Genomic DNA, 24,155 nt, shown 5'->3' with positions numbered 1-24,155 from the left:
GTGAGGGAGAGGGTTGGAGTTGGTAGTTGGGGAATGGAATTTGTAGTGGGGACAGAAGACAGCTTTAGTCTTCCCAATATTTAATTAGAGAACTTGCTCACCCAGCACTGGATGTCAGACAAGTAGCTTAAGAATTTGGAAGACAGCTGAGTGTAGTTGGTGTACACTGGAAGCAGATACTGATGATGAGGGGCAGTGTGGAGGTGAGAAATGGGAGGGAGCCCATGATAGACCCTTGGGGAAGATCAGAAGTAATGAAGTAGGAGTGGAAAGAGAAGGCTTTGCGGGTAATTCTCTGGCTATGATTAAATAGACAGGAATGATAGCATGGGTGAGTGCAGCCTGAACCTACTGCCTGACAGTGGAGAGACTTTGAGGGGAGCTGGTGTGGTCAACTGTGTCAAAAGCTGCTGACAGATCTTGTTCACCTTTCCAGCAATCACATTAGATGTCATTTGTGACTTTGGTTTTCATGGAACATAGACAATTCACAGGCTTGGTGATTGAATGTATGAGTCTTGAAAATGCCTTCTGCCATTCTTGTGCAAACTAGTGGTACAGCTCCTGGTTGTACTTGGATTATTTGAAATGGTTACTATTTATTAAAAGAGGAATGGGGCAGGACGTAATCATGCTGCTGATCTATTTGTCACAGAATCCAGAGGCTTGCTATTTCTATTCTAGCACTTACCTGGATTTATTAATTGTTCTTCAAGCCAGCTTCCATCCACCATGATCTACATCTCATTCAGAACATTGCAAAACACATCCTCACACACACAGTAATCTCATATTATGTCTCAAGAACAGAAAGAATAAGAGCAGAAGACCACCATATGGTTCATCAAGGCTGCTCCGCCATTCAGAATTCATTATTCAATACAAAAAATACTTTAGAGGAGGGATGCAAACGAGTCATGAACACAAGTATTGGAAGATTTGCGCACTTGCAAGGTTACTACAAGAACATAATTTTACAAGATGAAGAGGACAAATGCTGTGTAGGAAGAATCAAAGCATAGATGGGTAGGGTGAAGGTTTTTAGCTAAGATTGATTTTTAGGAAAATCTTGGAAATGAGGGAAATGGCAAGGTGAGGTTTCCAGACTGAAGACCAGGAGGCAGAGGAATAATCGCTGTAATAATGATGACTCCTGCTGGGGCAGGGAGTAAATAGAACCTGGAGGAATGGACGATACATCTGGGGATGAATGATTGGAGGAGATTGTTGAATTGGGTTGGGAAAGTCTTTGGCAGGATTTGGAAGCAAGTATTGGGCTCATAAAATCAATTTGTGGACTAGAGGAGTCAGTAGAGCTGAGCAACAATAGTGGGTCCCTGGGATGAGGGGCTGAGTAAATTGGCCTTATATTCTCTGGAGTTTAGAAGAACGAGAGATGATCTCATTGATACCTACAAAATTCTGAACAAGCTTGATAGAGTAAGTGCTGAGAAATTGTTTCCGCTGGTCAGGAAGTCTAAAACATGGGGCCACAGTCTCAGGACAGCGGGCCAACATTTAGGACTGAGATAAGGAGAAATTACTTCACTCAAAGGGATGAGAATCTTCAGAGTTCTCTATCCCAGAGGGCTGTGGATGCTCCATCACTGAACACATTTAAGGCAGAGAGACAGATTTTTGGCCTCTCAGGGAATCTAGGGATATAGGGAGTGGGCAGGAAAATGGAGCTGAAGCCCAAGGTCAGCCATGATCATATTGAATGGCAGAGTAGTCTTGATGAACCATGGCAACTTCTGCTCCTCTTCCTTCTGTTCTTGAGACATAATATGAGATTACTGTGTGTGTGAGGATGTGCTTTGCAATGTTCTGAATGAGATGTAGTTTGTGATGGATGGAAGCTGGCTTAGAGAATGATTAATAAATCTAGCCTTGATGACATAAAGGCATGGAGTTGGGTTTGACAGCATTGGCGTGGTTGAGAAGCACTGCAGGATATGTACTCTCCTCCAGCTCCTAGTACCATGCCCTCAGTGCTTTGATAACAATGGATTTCCATTGGATTGGTCCATGATTTTGCTTGGCAAAGTACTACAGTGGTTTGCTGTTGCCTTCTGCAGCATGGCTGACTAGGAAACTCTCGCGCTCTTACTGTCTGCCATCAGGTGCATTAGAAGGATTTACAAGGCTGATAATCAACCTGCTTGGCCACACTATGAAAGCACCTCCTGTAGCCATCAATTCCTGAAGTGGGGCTTCAACCTGTAGCTTCTGGCCCAAAGTTAGGGATGCTACCACTGTGCCACAAGACCCCCCCCCCCTTCCCCCACCCCCCACATGTACCCTACAACCACATTTTATCCCTTCCAGCCTGAGGAAGTCTATTTCTTTTTATTGTATTTATTTGTTCATGTAATGTGAGTGTCACTGGCTAGACTAGCATTTATTGCCCATCCCGAATTGCTCTTCAAGGTGGTGGTGAGCCACCAACATGAGCTGCTGCAGCCCATGTGTTGTAGGAACACCTGCAGTGCTGTTAGGGAGGGAGTTCCAGGATTTTGACCAGCGACAGTGAAGGATTGGCACTATATTCCCAAGCCTGGATGGTGTGTGGCTTGGTAGTAGTCCCATGCATCTGCTGCCCTTGTCCTTCTAGGTGGTAGAGGTTGCCTGTTTGAAGGGTGCTATTGAAGGAACCTTGGTTAGTTGCTGCAGTGCATCTTGTAGATGGTACACACTGCTGCCTGTGCATCAGTGGTGGAGAAAGTGAATGTTGAAGGTGGTGGATGGGACGCCAATCAAGCGGCTCTTTTGTCCTGAATGGTGTGAAGTTTCTTGTGTTGTTGGAGCTGCACTCATCAGGCAAGTGGGGAATATTCCATCACACTCCTGACTTGTGCCTTGTAGATGGTGGACAGACTTTGGGGAGTCATGAGGTGAGTTACTCTCTGCAGAGTTCCCAGCCTCTGACCTGCTCTTGTAGCCACAGTATTTTCTGATCCAGTTCAGTTTCTGGTCAATAGTAGTCTCCAGGATGTTGATAGTGGGGGATTCAGTGATAGTAATGCCATTGAATGTGTGGCGACAATGGTTAGATTCTCTCTGTTCGAGATGGTTATTGCCTGGTACTTGTGGGGTGCAAATGTTACTTGCCACTTATCAGCTGAAGCCTGGATATTGTCCACATCTTGCCACAAATGGACATGGACTGCTTCAGTATCTGAGGAATCATGAATGGTGCTGGTCACTGTGCAAACATCAGCAAACATCCCCACTTCTGACCTTATGATGGAAGGAAGGTCATTGAAGCAGCTGAAGATGGCTGGGCTGAGGACACGACCCTGAAGAACTCCTGCAGCGATATCCTGGAATTGAGATGATTGACCTCCAACAACCACATCTTCCTTTGTGCTAGGCATGACTCTTGGTGGAGAGATTTCCCCCAATTCTCATTGACTTCAGTTTTTCGATGGCTCCTGATGTCACATTCAGTCAAGTGTGGCCTTGATGTCAAGAGCAGCCACTCTCACTTCATCTCTGGAATTCAGCTGTTTTGTACATGTTTGGACCAAGGCTGTAATGAGGTCAGGAGCTGAGTGGCTCTGGTGGAACCCAAATTGAGCATCAGTGAGCAGGTTATTGCTTTGTAAGTGCCGCATGATAGTACTGTCGATGACATCTTCCACTTTTTAAAATTATATATTCATTCATGGGATATTGGCGTCGCTGGCTTGGCCAAATTTATTGCCCATCCCTTGCTCAGAGGGCATTTAAGATTCAATCACATTGCTCTTTGTTGATGATCGAGAGTAAACTGATGGGGTGGCAATTTTGTGGATAGGATATACCTTGGCAATTTTCCACATTGCTGGGTTGTAGCTGTACTGGAATGGCTTGCTTAAGGGCGTGGCTAGTCCTGGAGCACATGTTTTTAGTACTACTGCTGAAATGTTGTCACCCCATAGCCTTTGCGGTATCCAGTACCTTCATCCATTTCTTGATATCACGCGGAGCGAATCAAATTGGCTGAAGACTGGCATCTGTGATGCTGGGGACCTCTGGAGACCTCAGGAGGAGGCCAGGATGGATCATCCATCCAGCATTTCTGGCTAAAGATGGTTGCAAGTGCTTCAGCCTTGTCTTTTACACAGTTGTGGTCGGCTACATCCATCAATGAGGATGGGAATATTTGTGGAGCCTCCTCCTCTAGTTATTCCACTACCATTCACGACTGGGTGTGGCAGGACTGCCACATCTAGTCGTGAATTGTGCTGGACAATAAGCAATTAACTGGACCTGATCTGTTGGTTGTGGGATTGCTTAGCTCTGCCTTTTGCATGCTGCTTCTGCTGTTTGACATGCAAGTAGTCCTGTGTTGTAGCTTCACCAGGTTAACATCTCATTTTCAGGTGTGCCTGGTGCTACTCCTGCACCTTAATTGAACCTGGGTTGGTCCCCCAGCTTGATGGTAATGGTAGAGTGGGAGATATGCCAGGCCATGAGGTTACAGATTGTGTACAATCTGTACAATTGAATACAATTCTGCTGCTGCCTCGTGGATGCCCAGTTTTGAGCTATTGGCCTATTGCGCCACAGTGAGTATGCCCTGACTCAAATGTATTAATTGTTGCACATCTAGCCTGACAGGACTAAGGAATGCATATCCTTGTTTTTCCTCCCAATATTTCTCATACTTTTGGGGCCTCCTGTTGTTAGCAATCTTATATTTAATGTGCAGTATTGTTTTAAAATTTGCAGGAACCAGAACTGCCACCTGTGCATTTATTATGGAGCCTTTGAGCCCCCAATTCATGGTGAGGCCTGGCATTGAATTCCAGTCTGACTCCTATTGCCATTTGGAGCGCACGTGCCATTTATAATCTATGTTTACACCAACTGTGGGGGTCCATGAAATAAATTGCACTTCACTGGGACAAATGGAGACACATTAAGGTGCCGAGAGAGAGAGTGGCCTGGACCCCAGCAGAGCAATTAGAGCTAACCATGTATTAAAATGGGACTGCCTTTGTAGTTGATAAAGCTGTCAAAAAGCATGTTTGGTTGGTACTGTCTTACTCTGATCATGTGCTACATTTATCATGCGTAATCAGTGATACTGTGCAAATTGACACAGCCGGGTTCATGCAGAAATGTCCACCTTGTTGCATTGTGTCCAGGAGATAGAGATTTCAATATCTCCTATGTACATACAGCACAGGTAAATATCAAGCAGCAAAACTTGGGGAAGGCACCAGATATTATAAAGCAAGCAGTTTGATGTGTTTTAAAGTAATTTCATCCTTTATTGTGTACCACTTGCAAGATTAAATTACTTTTTTTGCAGGATAACTGAATCTGCAACCACGATTTGTTTTGGTAACAACTGTTTTGATTTTTTTTTTGGGGGGGGGGCGGGGCGGGAATATTGCTGTTAACCTGGGCACAAGATAACTACAGAGTGAAGAGGTGGGAGCACAGGGTGTGTACAGGTAGATCGGTTTGGTAAGGTCTGTAAATAGGAATTGAGGAGAATGGGAGCAATAGTGCCCGTAGAGAGGAGGAGGCAGCAACACCGGATATGCACTGACAGAGTTAGGATTCAAAGGATAATATTTTGTAAAAGTTGCATGCAAGTACGAAAGATTTTAAGGAAAAGAATGAGATGTGAGAAAAGATCCCGCTGAAAAAGGATCATAATTACTCATTACTACCACTCATTGTTACCTAAAAATTTCTCAGCATTTGAATGTTTTTAATGTTGCCCTATCTGTGAAACCTCAACCTTAAAGCCTTTATTATTCTGCTGTGACCACTGGGAGGCGCAAGTACCGACCCCTGGACCGTGCCAACCTGGAGATGGAATTGCCGAACCGCGGGAGAAGCTGTCAATATTGGCACGGTCGGGAGGTGGCAGTGGAGAGCCATCTTTATCAGCTTCCCTGCTGTCCGGCCTTCACTGTCTAATCCATTGCCTGTACTGTAGGCGGGTTAGTTTGACGTTCTCTGCTGTCTTCCTCAAATCACATATACGGTGCTCTGTTATAGTAAATATGATTATATGGTGACCACAGGATGGAGCTAAATTTAATTCTGAGAAGACGCAACAATGTGCGAATTAGGCATTTATAAATTTTAATGTTAAATTTCATATTTACTTTTACTTTGTAATATTGCTAACATTGACGAGACATTGTAGGAAAATCGTTAGGATCATTTCCTCCTCCTCAATGCACGCAGTTTTACAGTTACACGGTATTTTAAGAATTTGGTTGCTTTTCCCATGTAACAATCTTTTTCGTCCACTGTACATGAAGCGCTTTGAAACGCAGGGTTGATGCTCCCGATAAGGAGCTACATAACTGTAATCATTTATTGTTAAATGTAGCTCTAGAAGAGGCGCAATGGGCTGTAGTTTTAAATTTCCGATTCGATGTTCCTTCAGGCCGTCACTAGATCACTAACATCAAATTACTCCGTTTGTTTGGGAGGGGGTTTGAGGATTTCTGATTTATTCTCTGGAAAATGCAGTAGAATTCGTGGTTTAAGTTTAATAGATGTGGGTCTTTCAAAACACGTACGAACCTGACCTTTACATATTTATTCAAAACCATAATTATTTTGTTTTACGAACCAAGACATTCTTCAGTAAATAAACGTTCTCTTTGATGAATACTCGAGTTTTTGGTTTCCCACCCCACTAATCTACGTGAATTTCGTCAAATTTAGATTTAAGTGAAACGAGTTCTGTTCCCTGAATAGGTAGAAACAAAAATGTAAACTGCCTGTTTTGTAAGTATCGCTCGATGAAATGACTTCAAAATGTTGCAAAAGATTGAGCTTGCGTCTGTAATCTTAAATTGTTGATATAATGTTATGATCAACAATATTTGGCCATTCGATTGAATCATGCCGTTTTTAAGATGTGCTTTAGAATTGCTGTTTTGAGATATAAACATCGACGAAAGTTCTTCTGAACGCTCGTAGTTAACGAGCAGAAGCCTTAAAATGCCAGCCGGCCCCATCAAATGTGCGGAGTCCAGTAACTGCATAATGGAAGCGAATTACCAGCGGGAGGCGCTGCAGACTCGCTATCCGACTGAGGTCCTCTTTACTAAGGTCAATAAAAGATATAGACATATGGATAATGTGCAAAAATGAAAATGTGATTTCTCTCCCCACCCCCACCCCCCCCCCTCCCACAGACACACACACGCACACACATACCCTCAGTCAGTGTTGTACAACTTTTGTGTGTTTTTGTCCTGACTGGGCTGTAATAGACTCAGCGTGAACAACCAAGAAGGAGCAATATTAACAGGCGAGGAAATAGAGAAGCTGCTTTAGTAAGGACGTGGCCCGCCTATTTTCCAGTATTTTACACTTCCCAACTCAGGAGACGACTGATAAGTGGATGGAGGAGGGAAGACACGTGTCTATAAGATTTTTTAAAAGAAAAGTTATCCTAAAATTAAAATATAAAGTCTTTTTTTTGTATAAAAAGGTCTCGGTCTGGCGCAATCAAAAGCAGTATTTGGCCTGTACACTGTGTAACAAAGCAGCAAACTGTTTTGTAAATAGGCAATTCCTGAGCCGATGCCACCCGCTAGTGGTAAAGCGTGGGCTCCTTTTATAGTGCGATTGCAGCCCCTGTGATAGCACTTGTGCAGTGGGGGCACTGGCGAATGGGCCTGTATTGATGATTTGAGAACTGCTCCTTACACGAAATGAACATTCACACAACTTCCATTGTGTTTATTAATGACGGCGCTGAAACGAATATTTCGGGCAACGCTTTGCTATAATTGCTTGGACTAGTGTAGAGACTGGTTCAACTAACTGATAGGCTTGGTGCTGTACTTCTGAAGTTATACTGAAGACAGAGAGCGTTTGTGAGATCGCACACCCGGTTTTATAACGCTGTAAATCTTCAGCTTTGTAAAAAAAAAATCCAAAATTTTGAAATTCATGTTTTGGGAATCAGTAACCTGGAAATTCACAGAAGGGTGAACTTGACCTAATGCCATCTTCATAGTAGTTGTTTTATTATAGTGAATAATATAATTTTTTAAAATCGACCCTCTGTCTAATTGTTTAAATCCTTCGTCAGTTCGAGGTATGTGCATAGTCAGGAGCCTCCGTTTAACACTGAGCTTCGTTGGGGTTAACACATTCACCATTTTGTGTTGGTATTTGGTTGGACCGACTCGAAAGACAATATTTTGCATTATGAAAATGAATTGGAAGTATTTAAAATATTGTTTAGTCTTAATGGCCTCGATGAGAAAACTGTTCTTCGACGGTCCAACAATGTTCTGCTCCTCCCGCCTCGTGAAATCGGAAATAAAAACGGAACATGCTGGAAAAAAACCCAGCAGGTCTGACAGCATCTGCGGAGAGAGAAACAGAGTTGACGTCTCGAGTTCATTGGACTCTGTTAACTGTGTTTCTCTCTCCACAGATGCTGGTCAGACCTGCCCGGGTTCCCCCTCGCCCCAGCGAACTCTGTTTTTATTTCAGGTTTCCAACATCCGCAGTATTTTGCTTTCATTTGAGAAAGGTGAAGGTCCCTTTTTTTTCATTGTCTCTTTTTCTCTCTCATTCGGTGTTTAAAATGTTTCAGGCGCCTCTGTCGCTTGGTCATACAGACCAGAAGATCCTTGGGTCCGTCCCTCTGCTGGAGGCTAGCATGTTCCGAGCTTACAGGAGGCGAGGGTGGGAAGAAACCATTCAGTATCCCCCGCTCCCGATCGTTCCCCGGCGAGCCCCGACGGAAAGTCTGCCCAAGAGGAAAGTTGGCTTTGGCTCTGCTGCACAGGAATCCCCAGCACTCGCTGTCGAGATTCAGGTATATGGGATGGTTACCTGGACCAGGTATTGGGAAGGGGGCTTTATCTGTGTGGAATTGCACCCCAGCAAGAATCAACATTTTCCAGCCAGGAGGCAAGGAAAACATTAGCGATGAATAAAACTGCCTTTAATTATAAAAGCAAAATACTGCGGATGCTGGAAATCTGAAACAAAAACAGAAAATGCTGGAAAAACTCAGCAGGTCTAACAGCATCTGTGGAGAGAGAAACAGAGTTAGCGTTTGGAGTCAGTATGACTCTTCTTCAGAACTACCCTGTCAAGCTGAGTATAGAATCTCAGTTGTAGACGTTGATGCTCAATAGGGATGACAGTTTGGACCTAAGTGACGTTTGCCTCTATGATTTCCCACTGCTGAGATCCTGGCCAGTAATATCCATTTCTGATCATTGTTTGGGAACCCTTTGATTAATTGGATATATCGAAAGGCTTAAAGTTTAGCACCATATTTGATTGTACAATCCTTCCCCAAAACCATGTTGGTGACTATTCTGTTTGGTCTTGAACTGGCTCCACTTTGTGTTTAGTTATTGGTTCCAATTCCACCCCCTCCCCTAACCCCCAGCCCCTGTGTTTCTATGCTCTTTGTTTTCCTACTCCATACCATGACTGTCCCTATTCATTGTTCAATCATTTCACTCCTGCTCTGATGATTCATCAATTTATTTCAAATTTCATTCTCTCGACATATAATCTACATTATTTTCCATTGTGAAATAGTTTAATTAAATCTCCAACCTTTATAACAGTAAATACACACCAAAAGCATTTCATTGGTCATGAAGCAGTTTGGGACTTCCTGAAGAATGGGATGTACTTCACAAGTACAAGTTTTTTACATCCTGATCTTTACCCCCTTCAATTCCTGGAAGATGGAAATCATATTTCTTTCAATTCATCAATGGCAGTTTCTTTACATGCAACCAACAGCTCTTATCTCTTGGCTCCACTGTATCTTCCTCTGATATTCTTGTCTCTTCCATTTTCGAGTGGCACTCCCACTTCACCATTGCAAAAGTTATTTCTTTGAAACTTGGTTTCCCTGTTTTGTGCCAGCATTTCCTTTCCCCTCAACCCTTAATAATCTATAAATCCAAATCATTCAAAACTTCAACTCTTCCAAGAGGCTTTTTCTATTCCTGGTCACTGCCTGATAGACAATCCCTCTCACTTCCAGCTGATGGCCTCTCACTCTATTTCAAACATTCTTGCTTCCTTCTGTTCTATGAGCACAACTATGATTAATATTGCTATGGACATTTCCTCTGATGTCCCTCTTAAGCTGCAAATACACTAGCCTAAATATTCTTCCTTCTCCTTGCATCCTCCTCCTTGCATTGACATGAAGACTCATTGTCTCATTGTACTCATGCATTCTTTTCCAAGGATCACAAAACATTGGGACTCTGAACCTCTTTCAGTTCTTCATTCTTTCATGGCCAGACTTTTGTAAACCAAGACTTGATGTCACTTGTTTGACAAGTCCTGATTTACACCATCCCTTCTGATGTGCTGGTATTCTGCATGACAAACTTTGCCCAATTCACTGATAAATTCACTTTTAAAGGGGGGAAATTGGCAAACAGTGTTGGAGTCAAGCATACCTCCTCATCCTTATTCAGGAGTCACACAGAAGAGACCGTAATCTACATTGCCAGGACTGAGATCTCCTACTTGTATGGAGAGTGCCAGTAAATCCTGCCATTTGTTTTGTCTTCCTCACCGTTTCAGATGTTTGAATAGGCCTGTCTCTTTTGCTCACTTGCTTTCTTTCGCTCTCCATTGATAGAAAGCTAGAAAACACCTACATCCAATTGGGTCAATGAGGAGAGAAAATGAGGGAGAAAAGTATGAGAAAGAGGGGAAAAGACTAGATTTGTGCTAATTGATTTCCTCCTGTAATGTGCAATTTGCCTCGTTTCACTTACTTTTATGTTTATTGTTTCTGAAAAATGGCACATATATATTTAGGGCTTGTAGAGTAGATAGTGTTGTATCTAACCTGCGCCATACTTGTGTCAGATTACAGCATGGGCTGGAGAAATCCAATTCTTCCTCCAGCACAATCCTGCACCCAACACATCTTAAACATCCCCTCAAGTTCTTATCACCTGTTAACAACAGTGACAGTGACATTTCCATTTTCCTACATCAGCCATCTCCTGAGTGACAATGCCCATTCAATGCCAATTTGTGCCATCTGTAGATAGTTCTGTTCTAGGGGCGCCCGCCCACTCTGAAAGGAGTGACAATTATCCAAACTTTAGGTGTAGCATATTTAATAGTTGGTTAAAAAAGAGAAGAAAGGACAGTCTGCTTATATCATGATGCCACCCAGCAACCCACCAATACCCCATGCCATCTCCCACCCAGTCTAGCTGCCTCCCCCTCGACTTTCTCTTTCATTCTCTCCGCTCTCCTTTGTTTCTGCCCCCTTTTCTTTCAATCTACTTTTTCTTTTCTGGCCCTCTCAGATATGCGCCTCAAAGTTTGGTGTTTGATATGAATTTGTCAAATAAAGGAATGGGTGATTTTTTTTTTTGCAGTGATGTGTAGCCCGTGTTTGTCCTGTTTTTTTTTGGCGGAGTTAGCTTGCGTGCATTCGCACGCTAACCCTATAGAACAATGATAAATATCCCTCTTGATCACTTGATTGATTACCGCTCTCAAAGGTCACGCGGGCTTGCAGTAATTTCCTTTCGCCCGAGGCTTCCTTTTCACTTTTACTCCATCCACGACAGCTCGACGTGTTCAACACCCACCTCCCCCCACCACCACCCCACCCCACTCCACCGCCTCCCTCTCTCTCTCTCTCTCCCTCCCTCCCTCTCTTTTGCAACCCGCAAATAAATAATTTTTTAAAAAATAACTCCTTTTTGGAAAGCAGATGTTTAATTTGCTCAGGTCGCTGCTGCAGGAACTCACCAATCCCTGTATGATGCAGGCTTGCTGTTATGAAAAGGTACAGCGCAAGGAACAGCCGGCTGCCTGTAAACCTGAACGCACTCGGCGTCTCCAGGGTCTCAAACGGCATGTTCTCCCTTGGACAAGATTTGGATTTGAACCGCTGGACAAGCTATTAATTTACCCCGGCTACCCAAGGCCCTGAACCCAATTAATTTCTAATAATTACAGCCCAAGGGGCTATACATATCTCTCTGCTACTCTCCACTTCTGCCATTGAATGCCACCGAGGTCGGCCTATAATAAGTGTATTTTTTAAAGTGTTATTAAGAACAGTGAGTTATGGCAATGGGAGGCAAAAACGTTTCCATTTAGACTAATTGAGCCTGGGCTGTTAGACTCGGCCCGTGCGTCCAAATGAGGGGAGTTGGTTAATCGCCATTAGCTGGCTTTGCCCAGACACTAGTTTAATTTTTAAACAGCTCGCTTTAAATCAGAGCTTGAATAAACAGCATATAATTGCATTACAGTGATTAAATTAATCTACTGGTAGTTAAGAGAATCTTGATTTTTCTATTGTGCCCGTTCTCCTGGAGTTCAATAGCATGATGTAAAGTTCAGTGAACAGGGACAATGGCAGAGAGTAACTGCGAATAACTCGTCCAACAAACACGTAATTGTTTGACAATATGTGGAAGCCAAAAAAAAAAAGCCTCTAAAACGGAATTGTATATTTTAATCGGGTGAATACTATTTCTGTCGCGGTAAATGGACACTTTCGCTGCTGGTTTTGGCACGGCTGATGTACACAGTTTGGGGAACAGGTCACCTAGTGAAAAAGCTCATTCAATATTTGTAGGGATGTAATTCCAATGTAATTTACATATAACAGCAGGCGCAGAGCTCAGGGCGAGATTATTTTGAGGAGGTGGAGAGGAGGGGGGGTGGGGGGGCGCTTCAAAAATAAGTCAAAGCGACGGAGAAGGGGGGGATTCGAACTCGCTCAAAAACTTCGCCAGAGTTTACGACGAGAACCATTTTTTAAAAAAATAGTTTATTTTAAACAATTCCGGTATTGATATAATAATCAATATTGAGACCACAAAGCGCGCAGTTCAACTTAGAAAATTAATTGTTTATTTCAAAAGGAAAGAGGGTGACCTGTTAAACCAGCCCACGTTGCGAATTAATTGTAATAAAGAGTATTATGATAATTAGAATAAGCTGGTGGTGAGCGATTGAACATCAATAAACAGTGTTGCTTGGAGGTTCCTATTATTGATCATCTATTGTTCTGATGATTCGATACAGAAGATCATTCACTGTATCTGCAGGAGAGACCTTGTTTTTTCCAATTCCCCCTGTCCCATACGGCGCAAGTACAACTAATAACATTCTGGTTTTTGCGACCATTCTCAGACAAGATTTTTTTCATATCCAAATATCCCATATCCTTCTAATCACTTTATTTAAAATGTTCTCTTTTTTTTTAAACAAAAAAAACCGACCTTGTTGCCATCTGGATCTAACCTAGACATAAAATGCCTGCTAATACCGAATTCATAGATCAATGATGTGGAATATTCGTCCCGCGGATATTTTTGTATGCACAACCCCCTTCCCCAAACGAAATGAACTTGTGATTCCCCCATGTATTTCTGGAATTTGCCAGCTCTCGTGTTCTTTTTTTAAAATTAATTTTAACAGTTAAGAATGAACATTGGAATTTTACAGCATTACCGCCAGTAACAAGTGAAAGATGTACCAGATTCATGGAATTGAAGTTGTAAATTCGAATAGAAAATACAAGACCAATGGAATGCTGCGAGGATATTTATGAATTGTGTAGATTAATAAAAGAAAATGTTATTTTGACGCTATTAATCCCGCACTGATCCATAGTGTTTGTTTATGTGTGTGTGTGTGTAGGTATTTGTGCCCTTGTCTCTGCCCCTTTCCGTGTGATTCCAAGGATGCAAAAGCTGTGAAGAGGGATCTGTTCCAAATTCGGTTTCAGTGACCGCTTTAATACATTGATCCGTTGAAATTCAAAGTCACTTTCACGGGAGGCTTCTGTGGACCACATGCTCCCGGTGTAACAAGCTGCTTCAAACAGCCACCTGGGCTGTCAGAGCGGGGAAATCCCCTCTCTAACCCTCTAACACTTTACCAGAACTGACCTGGTAGCTGTTTGCCTTCTTACCTTCTGTAGTCACAGTCTGCTTCAGCTATTTGCACACGTGGAGGGGGGAAGGGAGGGGGGGGGCGTAAAATAAGGAGTGGGTAATATGGCTATCAACCGCATCAGGCGGGCGGTAAACTGTGTTCCTGCTACAAAATAAACAGGGCAAAGACTGATTGAAGTTCTCGGCTAACGAAATAAGCGAAATTCCACATTTCCATCCTGAATCGCTGTAGAGCGGAAAGATTAATGTGCTGGGAACACGAGCGCTTCAAGCTAATTGAAAGTTTCGATTTCTTTGTTTCAAAATATTTATCATATTATCAATATTATAAATATCAACGGCAGTCAGGGGCATAACTCACAGACAGTTACATGCGAGCGAAACCGGATTACCTAATTCACCGGAAGAACATATTCAGGGAAACCGCTTTTTTTTTAAAAAAACTTTTTTGAGGGAGTGAATGGAGAATGTGGGATGATCCTCACACGGGTTGTGTTTGTGTGTGTGTGTGTGTTTGTGTCTGTCTGTCTGTTTAGACTGGCCACTGGCTGCAGGGCGCAGACCACGGCCATTATTACCACTAATAAGAGCCCTAATCAATCAAAGTGGATGGAGAGAGATGAAATCTAGGGCCATATAACAGATTGAAATGGTCATATTTATTTACAGTCTATTCAAAATGTACACAATCCCAAGATTTTACCGAACCGTCTCCATTCTGGAAACAAATTAAGGTGTGGATTTTGTAGCACAATATCGATACACTGACTTAGTGGTGTATATATATATATATATAATATCACCATAAACAGAGAGGGAGAAATCCACTCCAATCACTTAAAGATGATGTGTGCAGCAAAATGTGGAGTAAATGGCGAACTATCCCATTGATTAGAAAAATGAAATTTCCAGAACACACACTGATATCATAATAATGCCTCCTTAAGTCCATTTCTTTCAACGATTTAATTTATCTGAGAAGGAATTCCAAACTGACATTGAAACATGCAACCTATCAGTATTAAACAGAATTCTGGACAACACGCAAAAGGCAGGTTCTGCATTACATCCACGCTGTTAAATTGAAAGTGGACGGAATAGAACAGAACAAGCAACACAGCACTCAATCTCAAATCCTACTACTAGTTCATATTTTATTAATTCGACCAATAGACTGAGCTTACACGCCTAATTATTGTATTATTATGAATATATGTGTTGCGGTTTGTCAGCAGGGCAGCCGCGGTCTATGAACAATCCCCGGAATAAAGGCTGTAAAGCGCCGGGTGCCGGAGGTCACAATCCACGTTTTTTTTTGACACATTCTGACACAATCTCGCTTAAAGTGATCAATCGCTTCAAACTTTTTGGCGGCGCGGCAGCAAGGCAGTGCGCATGTGCGAAGGTGTCTAAACTGACAATGCGGGAGAGATAGCGAGTCCGGATTGAGAAAGGGAGAGAGTGAGAGAGTGAGAGAGAGAGAGAAAGAGAGAGAGAGAGAAAGGGAGAGAGAGAAAGAGAAAGACATCCGAGAATCTAAGAATCCCCACCAGCGCTGGACACAGCCACCATGAGATCCAAAGGGAGGGCTCGCAAACTGGCCACAAGTAGGTGCAACATCCCATTTCTCTGTCACTTTCCCTTCTCTGCCATTTTGTATTACTTTGTGTGTCTGCTCGGTGTCGGGGTCCCATCCACCAAAAAAAAGCTGCTTAAACCGATCTCTCCCTCTCCCTCTGTCCCAAGGCTGAACACAATCTGTTCAATCTCATCCCGAGTCAGCTACCGGAATGGGATTGGCAGATCCCTCTCCCTCTCTCTCTCTCTTTCGCCTTTTGGCTGCAGCACTAGGATCCGAGGGGTTGTTTGCCTTCGGCTCTTGCGGGCAAGGCTGGTGGGAGGGGGGTATGTGGGGGGTGGGGGTGGGTGGGTGGTGGTGGTGGTGTGTGGGGAGGGGGGTGGGTGCTGGAGGATTGGTTCCTGCTCATATTCTGCCACTGAAGTTTGTGCAAAGTTAAACGCGAGACTGAAAGAGAGGGAGAGAGGAGATGAGAACTTTGAAAAGCAGTTTCCCTCTTGCTGCTCAGGACGGTATTCTTCCTTTGCAAACAGTGGGCGCTATTGCCCAGCTGCGAGGCACCTTCTCAAACTTCAGGCAAGGTCTGCAGCAGAGCTGGGGCTTGGACAGTGTGAAGCAGGTGAATGTGTCAGATATAAACCGAGCAGGGTGTGTAACAGCTTCCCTGTCACCCAGGTTAACTGCCGACTTAGCGAGACTGGGCGATGAGGCGGCCCAACTTTCGCCTGAGTGAGTGAGTGAGTGTGTGTGTGTGTGTGTGTTCGGGCACTAAAACCCGACCCAGGTCTCACAGTCGGCCTCCCGTCACAAATCCGCCATGATATCGTGAACAGGCTTTCTGTCGCCCTGTGACTTGAGTTTTTGCTCAGTAAAGATTTAACGTCGAGTATCACTGCTCCATCAGTTCACTCCTCACATGACCTACACATTCAAAACATGTTCGCTCCTTTCAAGCCATTCTTTGAATGACATTTGCTTGTGTGTATGCTTTTATAAACAAGGAGATGTTTTTTTTTAAAAATGCTGTTTTCTTTTATAAGCGAAGAGAACGGGAAAAACGTATGATGTGGAACTGAAAGCTGGGTAAGGGGAGGGTGGGGGGTTAAAAAGAATTGCTTTAGGAGTTTTCTGCAAGATATTTTCTTGCAAATACTTCAACAGTTTCCAAACAGCTTCATATTTAGAGCGTGCACCAATAAAACCGGGTAGTCCTTGCATTGCTTGTGCAACCACTATCTTTTTCGGGGAGGGTGTGTGTGTGTGTGTGTGAGGCGTGGGAGGGTCTGTATTTGCTGAACTGTGATATGAAAGATGTAAACATACTTGAGTGTGATGCAACAGCTGGCCGTTTAAATATATGTTTTTTAAAAATCCATCCGCGTGGTTTTAATGCTTGGTTTTGGTCTAATTATTGTCCGAATTAGATGCCCTGTGATTTATAAAAAAAACTACGAAGAGTTTGTCTTTTTCACCTACCTGACCTACTAAAAGGCAGCGGTTCAACTTCGCAGTCAACTCATAACTAGAAAGCAGCATTCGCCATGGCTGCATTAATAATTTATTACCTCCTGTTACACCGAACTTCGCGCCGCAAGTGATTTAATAAAGACTTTTTTGTTTATGATACTTTTTAAGTGTTATGGAAGGACGGGACTGCATTCCTGCACAGCGTTTGCCTTCTCAGCCCGCGTACCTTTCTGTTACCAGAGTTTTGCTCAGCTTCCCTTTAAACCCGTTCTTTCATCGTTTTCACCTCGAACATTGGGTCGATTGCATGCAGTTCCTGATCATGTTTAAATATCGCTAATATTTCACTTGTTCACCCATCTTTTCGGAATGCTAAATGAGAATCAATCCTCCATGTGACTGACGCCAGGTCATTGAACCAAGTTTATGTCTCAATGTTATTTTTTTAAAAATGCTGGCTGCTGAGTTCTTAACATATCAAGCGACGTGACGGGATGTTTTGGATCTCCCACTGTGTCGGTAGACTTCACACATAAACACACACACACACACACTTTACTGAAGATCATTCAAATTAATAAATGGATTACCGTGTCCCAGTCAGCAACATTGGGTAAATGTGCAGTAACTTCACATAGGTGTGTGTAGGATGCAGAAACAATGTATTACCTTTCCATCGCTTCGCAGCAACAGTAGGGGGGACTTTTGCTGTCATTATCTGAAGGAACCAAATCGCGAATTCAAAATCTCACGGTGTAACCTCCAATTTCCCAACGGCGCGGTGTCAATTTACAGCCTTTAAAATTATTTCCAAGTTGTTTTCTTTAAACCTGATTTTTGGGCTTATGTCTGACTGCAGCAAATGTCAACATGCAGTTTGAAAGGATTTCATTTAATGTAATCACAGTGAAGTAATTACAAAACTTCCCAACGGTATCATTGTTTGAAAGAACCCTTGTGAAGAGTTTTTGCTATATGCCTGGAGGAAAGCTAGGGGAAAAGGGATTAATACATCTTTAAACGGGTTCTAATGTAAGAATGGAAGACTAAAACAGCAGTGAATATCGCCTTAAACATGTAGGCTGGGAGGGAGGGCTACCGCTTTAGATCAGATTGTTTTTTTTGCCTTTTAATTGCTCTTCACAGGAACACGAAATATTGTTAAATCAATTCAAAGATAACGGGAGGCGAACTGTAGTGCGAGAGAGTTGACCATGGCAATCGGAGAAATAAGAGCAGTTTTAAAATATATTTTCATGTTGCGGCTAATGCATCGCAGTATTTATTATATTCTGAAGAAGTGCGAGGGTGGCTGACTTCAATACCTGGCTATGGATACAGCGAACACCCCAGAGAGATGTGTGCACACACACACACACAAACACACACACACTGCTTGGCTTTACAGTCCTCCTTATGCACTATAGGACTTCATGTATTTCGAACTGAGTAGCAGAAAAGTCTGCTCTGCGTTTCATTGTATGACTAACTCCCCCCCACCACCCCCCGACAACACACACACACACACACACCACTTCTCTAAATGCCATTAGCTGGCAGCTAATTTTGATGTTGTTCTTTGATAGATCGTATGGTCCCAGGCCTGAACTTCAACTGAGGCTCAGCTCGGTTTGGTTTATGTTTCGCTCTAAAGTTTTTCGGGACAGGATGTGTGGTCGTTACAAAACGGCCATGGTTTAGCAGCCGGGTTTGAAATATCTTTTCAACCAATACCATTTGTTCTTTTTAATCGGGGCTTTAAATTCAAAAATAGTGTTTCCGAGCCAGCCTCTCGGTTTCACTAAATAACACTTGGGCGCAGTGGTAGATTGGGGAAAGCAGCCAGTAATGGGAATTCATTGTAAAACTTTTAAAGGTAAACTCTCGGATTCATGTATCTGGGTCGCATGAAACAGTTGAAATTTTTGCTGCCATACAGTCGGTTTGACTGTGAGCGGCTAAACACTGGAGCCGCCTGTAATTTTTAATTTTCATATCGAGCATTTCAAAATGCAACTCTTTAGATCGCAGTTAACACCGAGCCGCTGCCGATTGCTTTGCACACAAGCCTCGTCCTCTCCTGAGTTTTCTCCTCTACTTATCATCTGAATTTTTTCTGTGCGGTGCCTCCATTTCAATCAGGGCTGAGAATGAAGTTTGGGTGTTTTAGTTTACCTCAAAAAGAGTTTCAAAGCGGTTCAGACTTTCCTCTACCTCGGCTTCATGTTAAGTTGAGAACTTGTCCCTCTGGGCTTTTATCAGGGAAATAGTTCTCCGGTTTGACATGCGTCTATCTGTTACTCTCGTTCTCTCTTTTCTGACCCTGGGAACTGTCCGCACGTCCATTATCTGTTTCTCTCTCTCTCTCTCTCTCGCTCCCTCTCTCTGGCTGCTGAGAGTTAGGTCACTTTCAGTCATTATGCTCCAGGCGATGAGTTGATTTCAAATTCAACTTTACACCTTATTCTCCCACAGAGAGAGCGCTGTTACTTTCCCATTTCACATGCAGCACTCTGCTGCACACACGGTGTTTACTATCACTGTATTAACATCTGTGGAAGGGCCGCGCTGCCTGGCAAATACAAATATTAAGCGTCGCATTATCACTCAGAGCCGCGATGTAAAATTTGAAAAGCATGAAAGCACATGTGATGTTATTGAAATCCTTTCTCTACAATAATGAAAAAAACGCTTTCACTATTTTGCTTAGAGGATTAGGAGTGATGGAGATGAGGGGAACTGATAAGGGACCAGCAAATATAACAGCGAGGATGTTCAAAATAATTTAACCCTGTCATGGGGTACGAGCGTAGATAAACTTTGGAAACGTTATTATTATTTTTTAAAAAGCTGATTCTGTGCGTGTTCTTTAATCGGGTTTGTTGAGGTTTGCCGCCTGCGGCGGGAGAGACATTTTTTTTGTGATCTAGGTGTGGATTTTGTTGGAAAAGCGAACGGGGGACACCAATCTGTTCCCTGCCTACTCGATAACGAGAGGGGAAAATAGAATCATAGCCAGAATTTTTTTAAAAATTAAACATCCCAGAGCAAGTTGTTAAAAGGATGTCAAAATCAGAGCTCGAATTCAGAGAGCCGCTCCAAATACATGAGTCAGGGCACAACCTCCCAAACTGACCGCTAACAGGCTTCACCGTCCCGTTCAGAGATTCTAAGTGTTAAAGAGCAAGTGAGCTCCAGCTATCGGAGCCGTGTCTAAGACCTTCCCCCGCCGAGGGTGATTATTGATTTCTATTAAGTCTCAGGGAAAGGGAAGGTTTTCAATTCCTTGTCCACTGCCTTTCCCCTTGAGACGTACCTTGGCAAGGAGCCAGTCCTGTACAATGTCAACACTGAATATTCCAATCCCCAGACTACTTTTAACTACTTTCTAAATAAATAAACTCATTGTGTGTCTGTGTTTAAAATTATTTCACCTCTTTTATAAGCTTCAGCATCTCATTATGGTGACCTCAAAGGCGGGGGGGGGGGTGGGGGGGGACCCTGGCAGTCATACATCACGGCGGCAGCATATTGTACAGCTGTATACCTTCAGGCAAGTGGGGGTTGAGGGGGAACAATATGGGCCCTTATATGAGGGCAGCCTTGCGATATGATAACCAATCATAAGTTGCTCCCTCGAAACTAAAACAAGTGAGTTCAGCGTAAATCACCGCAGCGAGGGGGTGCCATGTGGCTTTCAGGGAGAGAGGAGCCCCAGAGACACTCTGCTCCCACATGGCTCTGGAGGCGCACTTCGGTGCTTGCTGCCATCTCTCTCTGTATGGTTCCAATTTTAGTACATGGTGCTGCCGAAGCGAGCCGTACGCGGGCAATAATAAACCATCATCAGGGTCACTCTCCACCACCACAGGCAGCATTTAGGAACACAAGCTAAAGTATCAACGAACAGACCCCCATTCAATGAAAAGTTTACAAAGCCAGACAGCCACCGCAGCCTCAGTCATTACACTCTGCACTTGATGTGGAAGGTGTGGGGAACAAGGTTTGGTGCCTAGTTTCCCTCGTGCAATATTTTCCCTATTTTTTCTTAATCTTATCCGGAGGGACTCGGCGACCTCAAGACAGCAGTCATACTTTCTACAACTCCCAGCCCTGTCATAGCAATCGAAGCACTTAGTCAATGTAGTTGACCAAAGATCAAAAACTGTAACAATGTAGATTGCTCCAATTATTAAGGACAATTTATTCACCAGTTTCTGGATCGAACCGCTTCAGCCCGGCATGGCAGCGATTAAAGTTAATGTAAATTAGTAGTCATTTGTTTTCCTTGTAATATACTCCTCGTAGTTAAAAGGAACAGGACGAAAATAAGGCAAAACACTTATAGGGGTTGTGAAAAATATTTTATTACCCGATTGTCCCCATCAAACACCGGTGACATTAAATAGAATGGATCAATTCCTGACTGTGTGTCCATTACCTGACGTTTATTTTTAATCTACATCTGCTATTGTATTTTGCAAAGTGCAAGAAAGTGTAGAATTTCAGCATTAATTTTTCTCTGTTTATTGCAACTATAGCTCAGGGAATATAAGAAAAAGTTTGTTAAAATGTAGAGGTGATGTGGGAGACTGCACTCTGCAGTTTAAATTTGGGCAGGCTCTAATGTTTTCCCGTACGCTACCCCACACCCCCGCCGCCACCGCTTCACCAACTTTATTTTCAATTGTTTTGCACAATAGAAACTCGAAGCAAATAACATCTTAACTCCTTATGGTTTTTTTTTCTCTTGTTGTAACATCAGTCATATTCATGGATTTGTACACACGCCTCTTGTAGGAAGACCCCTTGCCTACACAAAATTGCTCGCAAGTGCAAACGATTTCGTTATATTCAGCCGTGTGCCGCAGGGTCTCTGCTAATGCAGTTAACAACATTATACATATAACTAGTGTTGGGGACCTTTGTCGTGTTATCAACATTATTATTATGCATGCAGCTAAGAATAACAATCTCCCATTTAAGAGGGAGATGAGGAGAAACCTTTTGAGGGTGGTGAGTCTGTGGAACTCTCTACTCCAGGTAGTGACGGAGGCAGGGTCAGTGAATATTTTTAAGGCAGAGGTAGATAGATAGATTCTTGACTAACAAGGGAATGAAGGATAAGTGTGGGGGGAGGGTGGGATGGTGAGGGGAGACAGGAAAGTGGTGTTGAGGCACATCAGATCAGCCATGATTTAATTGAATGGTAGAACAGGCTTGAGGGGCCGAATCGCCGAATATGGGTATGTTTGTATTAGCTACTGTCTTTGCAAATGAGATAAGTTGGGTCTATTTGAGGCCTAAGTAGTTCCAAATTGACAAGTTTGATGATGGAATTTTCAAACTAAATTAACCCAAAATCGTAGACTCAGTTATCCAAATACCTCAATCAAAAAAGTGGACAATAATTCAGAGTACAGTTGGCCTGTTGGACGTTGGATTACATGATCTTATGGAGTCTAGTGGAAAGAATCTGGTTCCTCATGACAAGCCTACACTCTAGGTTCTGTTAGTTAGGTAGGCAGAGTGGGCAAACTGGGACCTGGAAGGTAGCCTCCTCACTAGGGCCAGATTCTTTTCAGGCTCCATGTAACCACATGACCCAATGTCCAGCAGGAGGTTGCTAGCTGGACAAACAGTTGGATATGTGTAACTTCCTTGTATTGGTACGCTGTGTAACAGGCTATACACCATCACTATCATTGTACATACTCTGGAATCTTTAATCTTTGGCTCTGCCAACTTGCATCAAAGTTGTAATGTTAGGTAAGTTGGGTATATCCCTGTGGGGAGAAAACCTACACTCTGTAGTGAGCCAACAGAAGCTGAATATGTGTGGTTTCATCAGTACTTTGGCTTGGAGTCTTTTAGACATATTGGGGTTCGGTGATTGCCAGACACCCAGCTGGCCAAAATAAAATGACACAGTCTGTCTTATGATAAACATGTAACTTTTAAATATGCATATTAGGCACAAATTTAGTATGTTATACAAAATCAATTTTCAAAAATTCAGCCCTGTCACTATAGGCAGTCACTTGCATTCAATATTTGGAGACTAAGACATACGCAGTGTGACTTAAGGTCACTAATATATTACTGGACACCAGATTTCTCTAATTTCTGAAGCATATCTATTCTTAGAATATATTCAATAAAGCATGTATTTCACTATATACCCTTTAGTTTGTCACAGCAGGCTTTTAGCACAAACATTTTCTAATATATACAACTTGTTCCACTATTGAAAATATTGCCTAGCGGGAAACCATAGTGACCCAGATACTTGCATTTATAATGTAATGTCGGTAAATGGCAATACAGAGAAGAGACAGCCAGCACTATTCATATGTTGGACAGATAGTCAGCAATAGAAATCTTAGGAATGTACAAGCTGTTGAAACATAGGGGGAGCTTTCCCTTCTCTCAGACTGATGATATAGAAGTGTATCAGGTCACGGAGACTGCAAAATCTGTAACAGTTCTATAAGCACCTGTGGATGGATTTATATCAAATCGTGCTGAGAGCAATATTCTGACAGTTTTTTTTAAACAGGCCTAAAGTAGTCTTACAAAAAAGGAGTGATATCTTAATTTAGATATTAGAATGGATTTAAACCAATCTTCACTGAATTTTGTCAGGAGCTCCATAACACATCTCCTAAAAGTTTCAGGATTTTTCAACTCTTTCTAAATTTTATTCTTTTATTGTAATTGTTTTGTACAAACTTCTGTTATAAACTTGATATAACCCAAGTGCCACCCTGTTTAAAGAAAACAACCATTACAATATGAATGTTCTCTCTCACATTTGTTATCAGAACAAACTACATGATTAAGTGTTTTCAAGCAGTCATGACCTGATCTCTGCCTAGACCCAAATGCTACAGTTTCCTCCAAGCCATAACTCAGTATTGAATTATTGGAAATACAGTAGACAATTTTTTTTATCGCAAGCTCCACACAGGTTTGAGAGGAAAGAGAGAGGAGTGTTTGTATGTTAGAAAATAATCTCTGCCTCATTTGAAATTGTTTTGTTCAAAGCAGGTTCTGCTCATTGACCTTAGAGTCAGTCCAATAGTATACTGTCATGGACAGGACGTATTTTCTCTCTTACTGGTCTCTACTCAGTATGTTATGTATGGAAAGAGATTTGTCTTTTCTTACTCTTGAAGTGTGTGTATTCCAATTAA

The 24,155-nt window shown here is 42.7% G+C and overlaps 1 protein-coding gene across 5 annotated transcripts in view; it reads left to right on the top strand.

Moving 5' to 3' along the window:
- Nucleotides 1-15,314: 15,314 nt before the first annotated feature.
- The window catches only part of mecom (MDS1 and EVI1 complex locus), an 804,010-nt gene continuing 795,169 nt past the window's right edge, over nt 15,315-24,155 (top strand). For all 5 annotated transcript variants that reach the window (XM_078564130.1, XM_078564129.1, XM_078564131.1 and 2 more), the window contains exon 1: nt 15,315-15,520. In XM_078564130.1, coding sequence (XP_078420256.1) covers nt 15,484-15,520 — 37 coding nt within the window. In that variant the 5' untranslated portion in view covers nt 15,315-15,483. The remainder of the gene's footprint in view (nt 15,521-24,155) is intronic.

Source organism: Cetorhinus maximus, chromosome 19 (assembly GCF_964194155.1).
Source record: "Cetorhinus maximus chromosome 19, sCetMax3.hap1.1, whole genome shotgun sequence".
Classification (NCBI taxonomy): Eukaryota; Metazoa; Chordata; class Chondrichthyes; order Lamniformes; family Cetorhinidae; genus Cetorhinus; species Cetorhinus maximus.
This window is presented reverse-complemented; position numbering and strand designations above follow the sequence as displayed.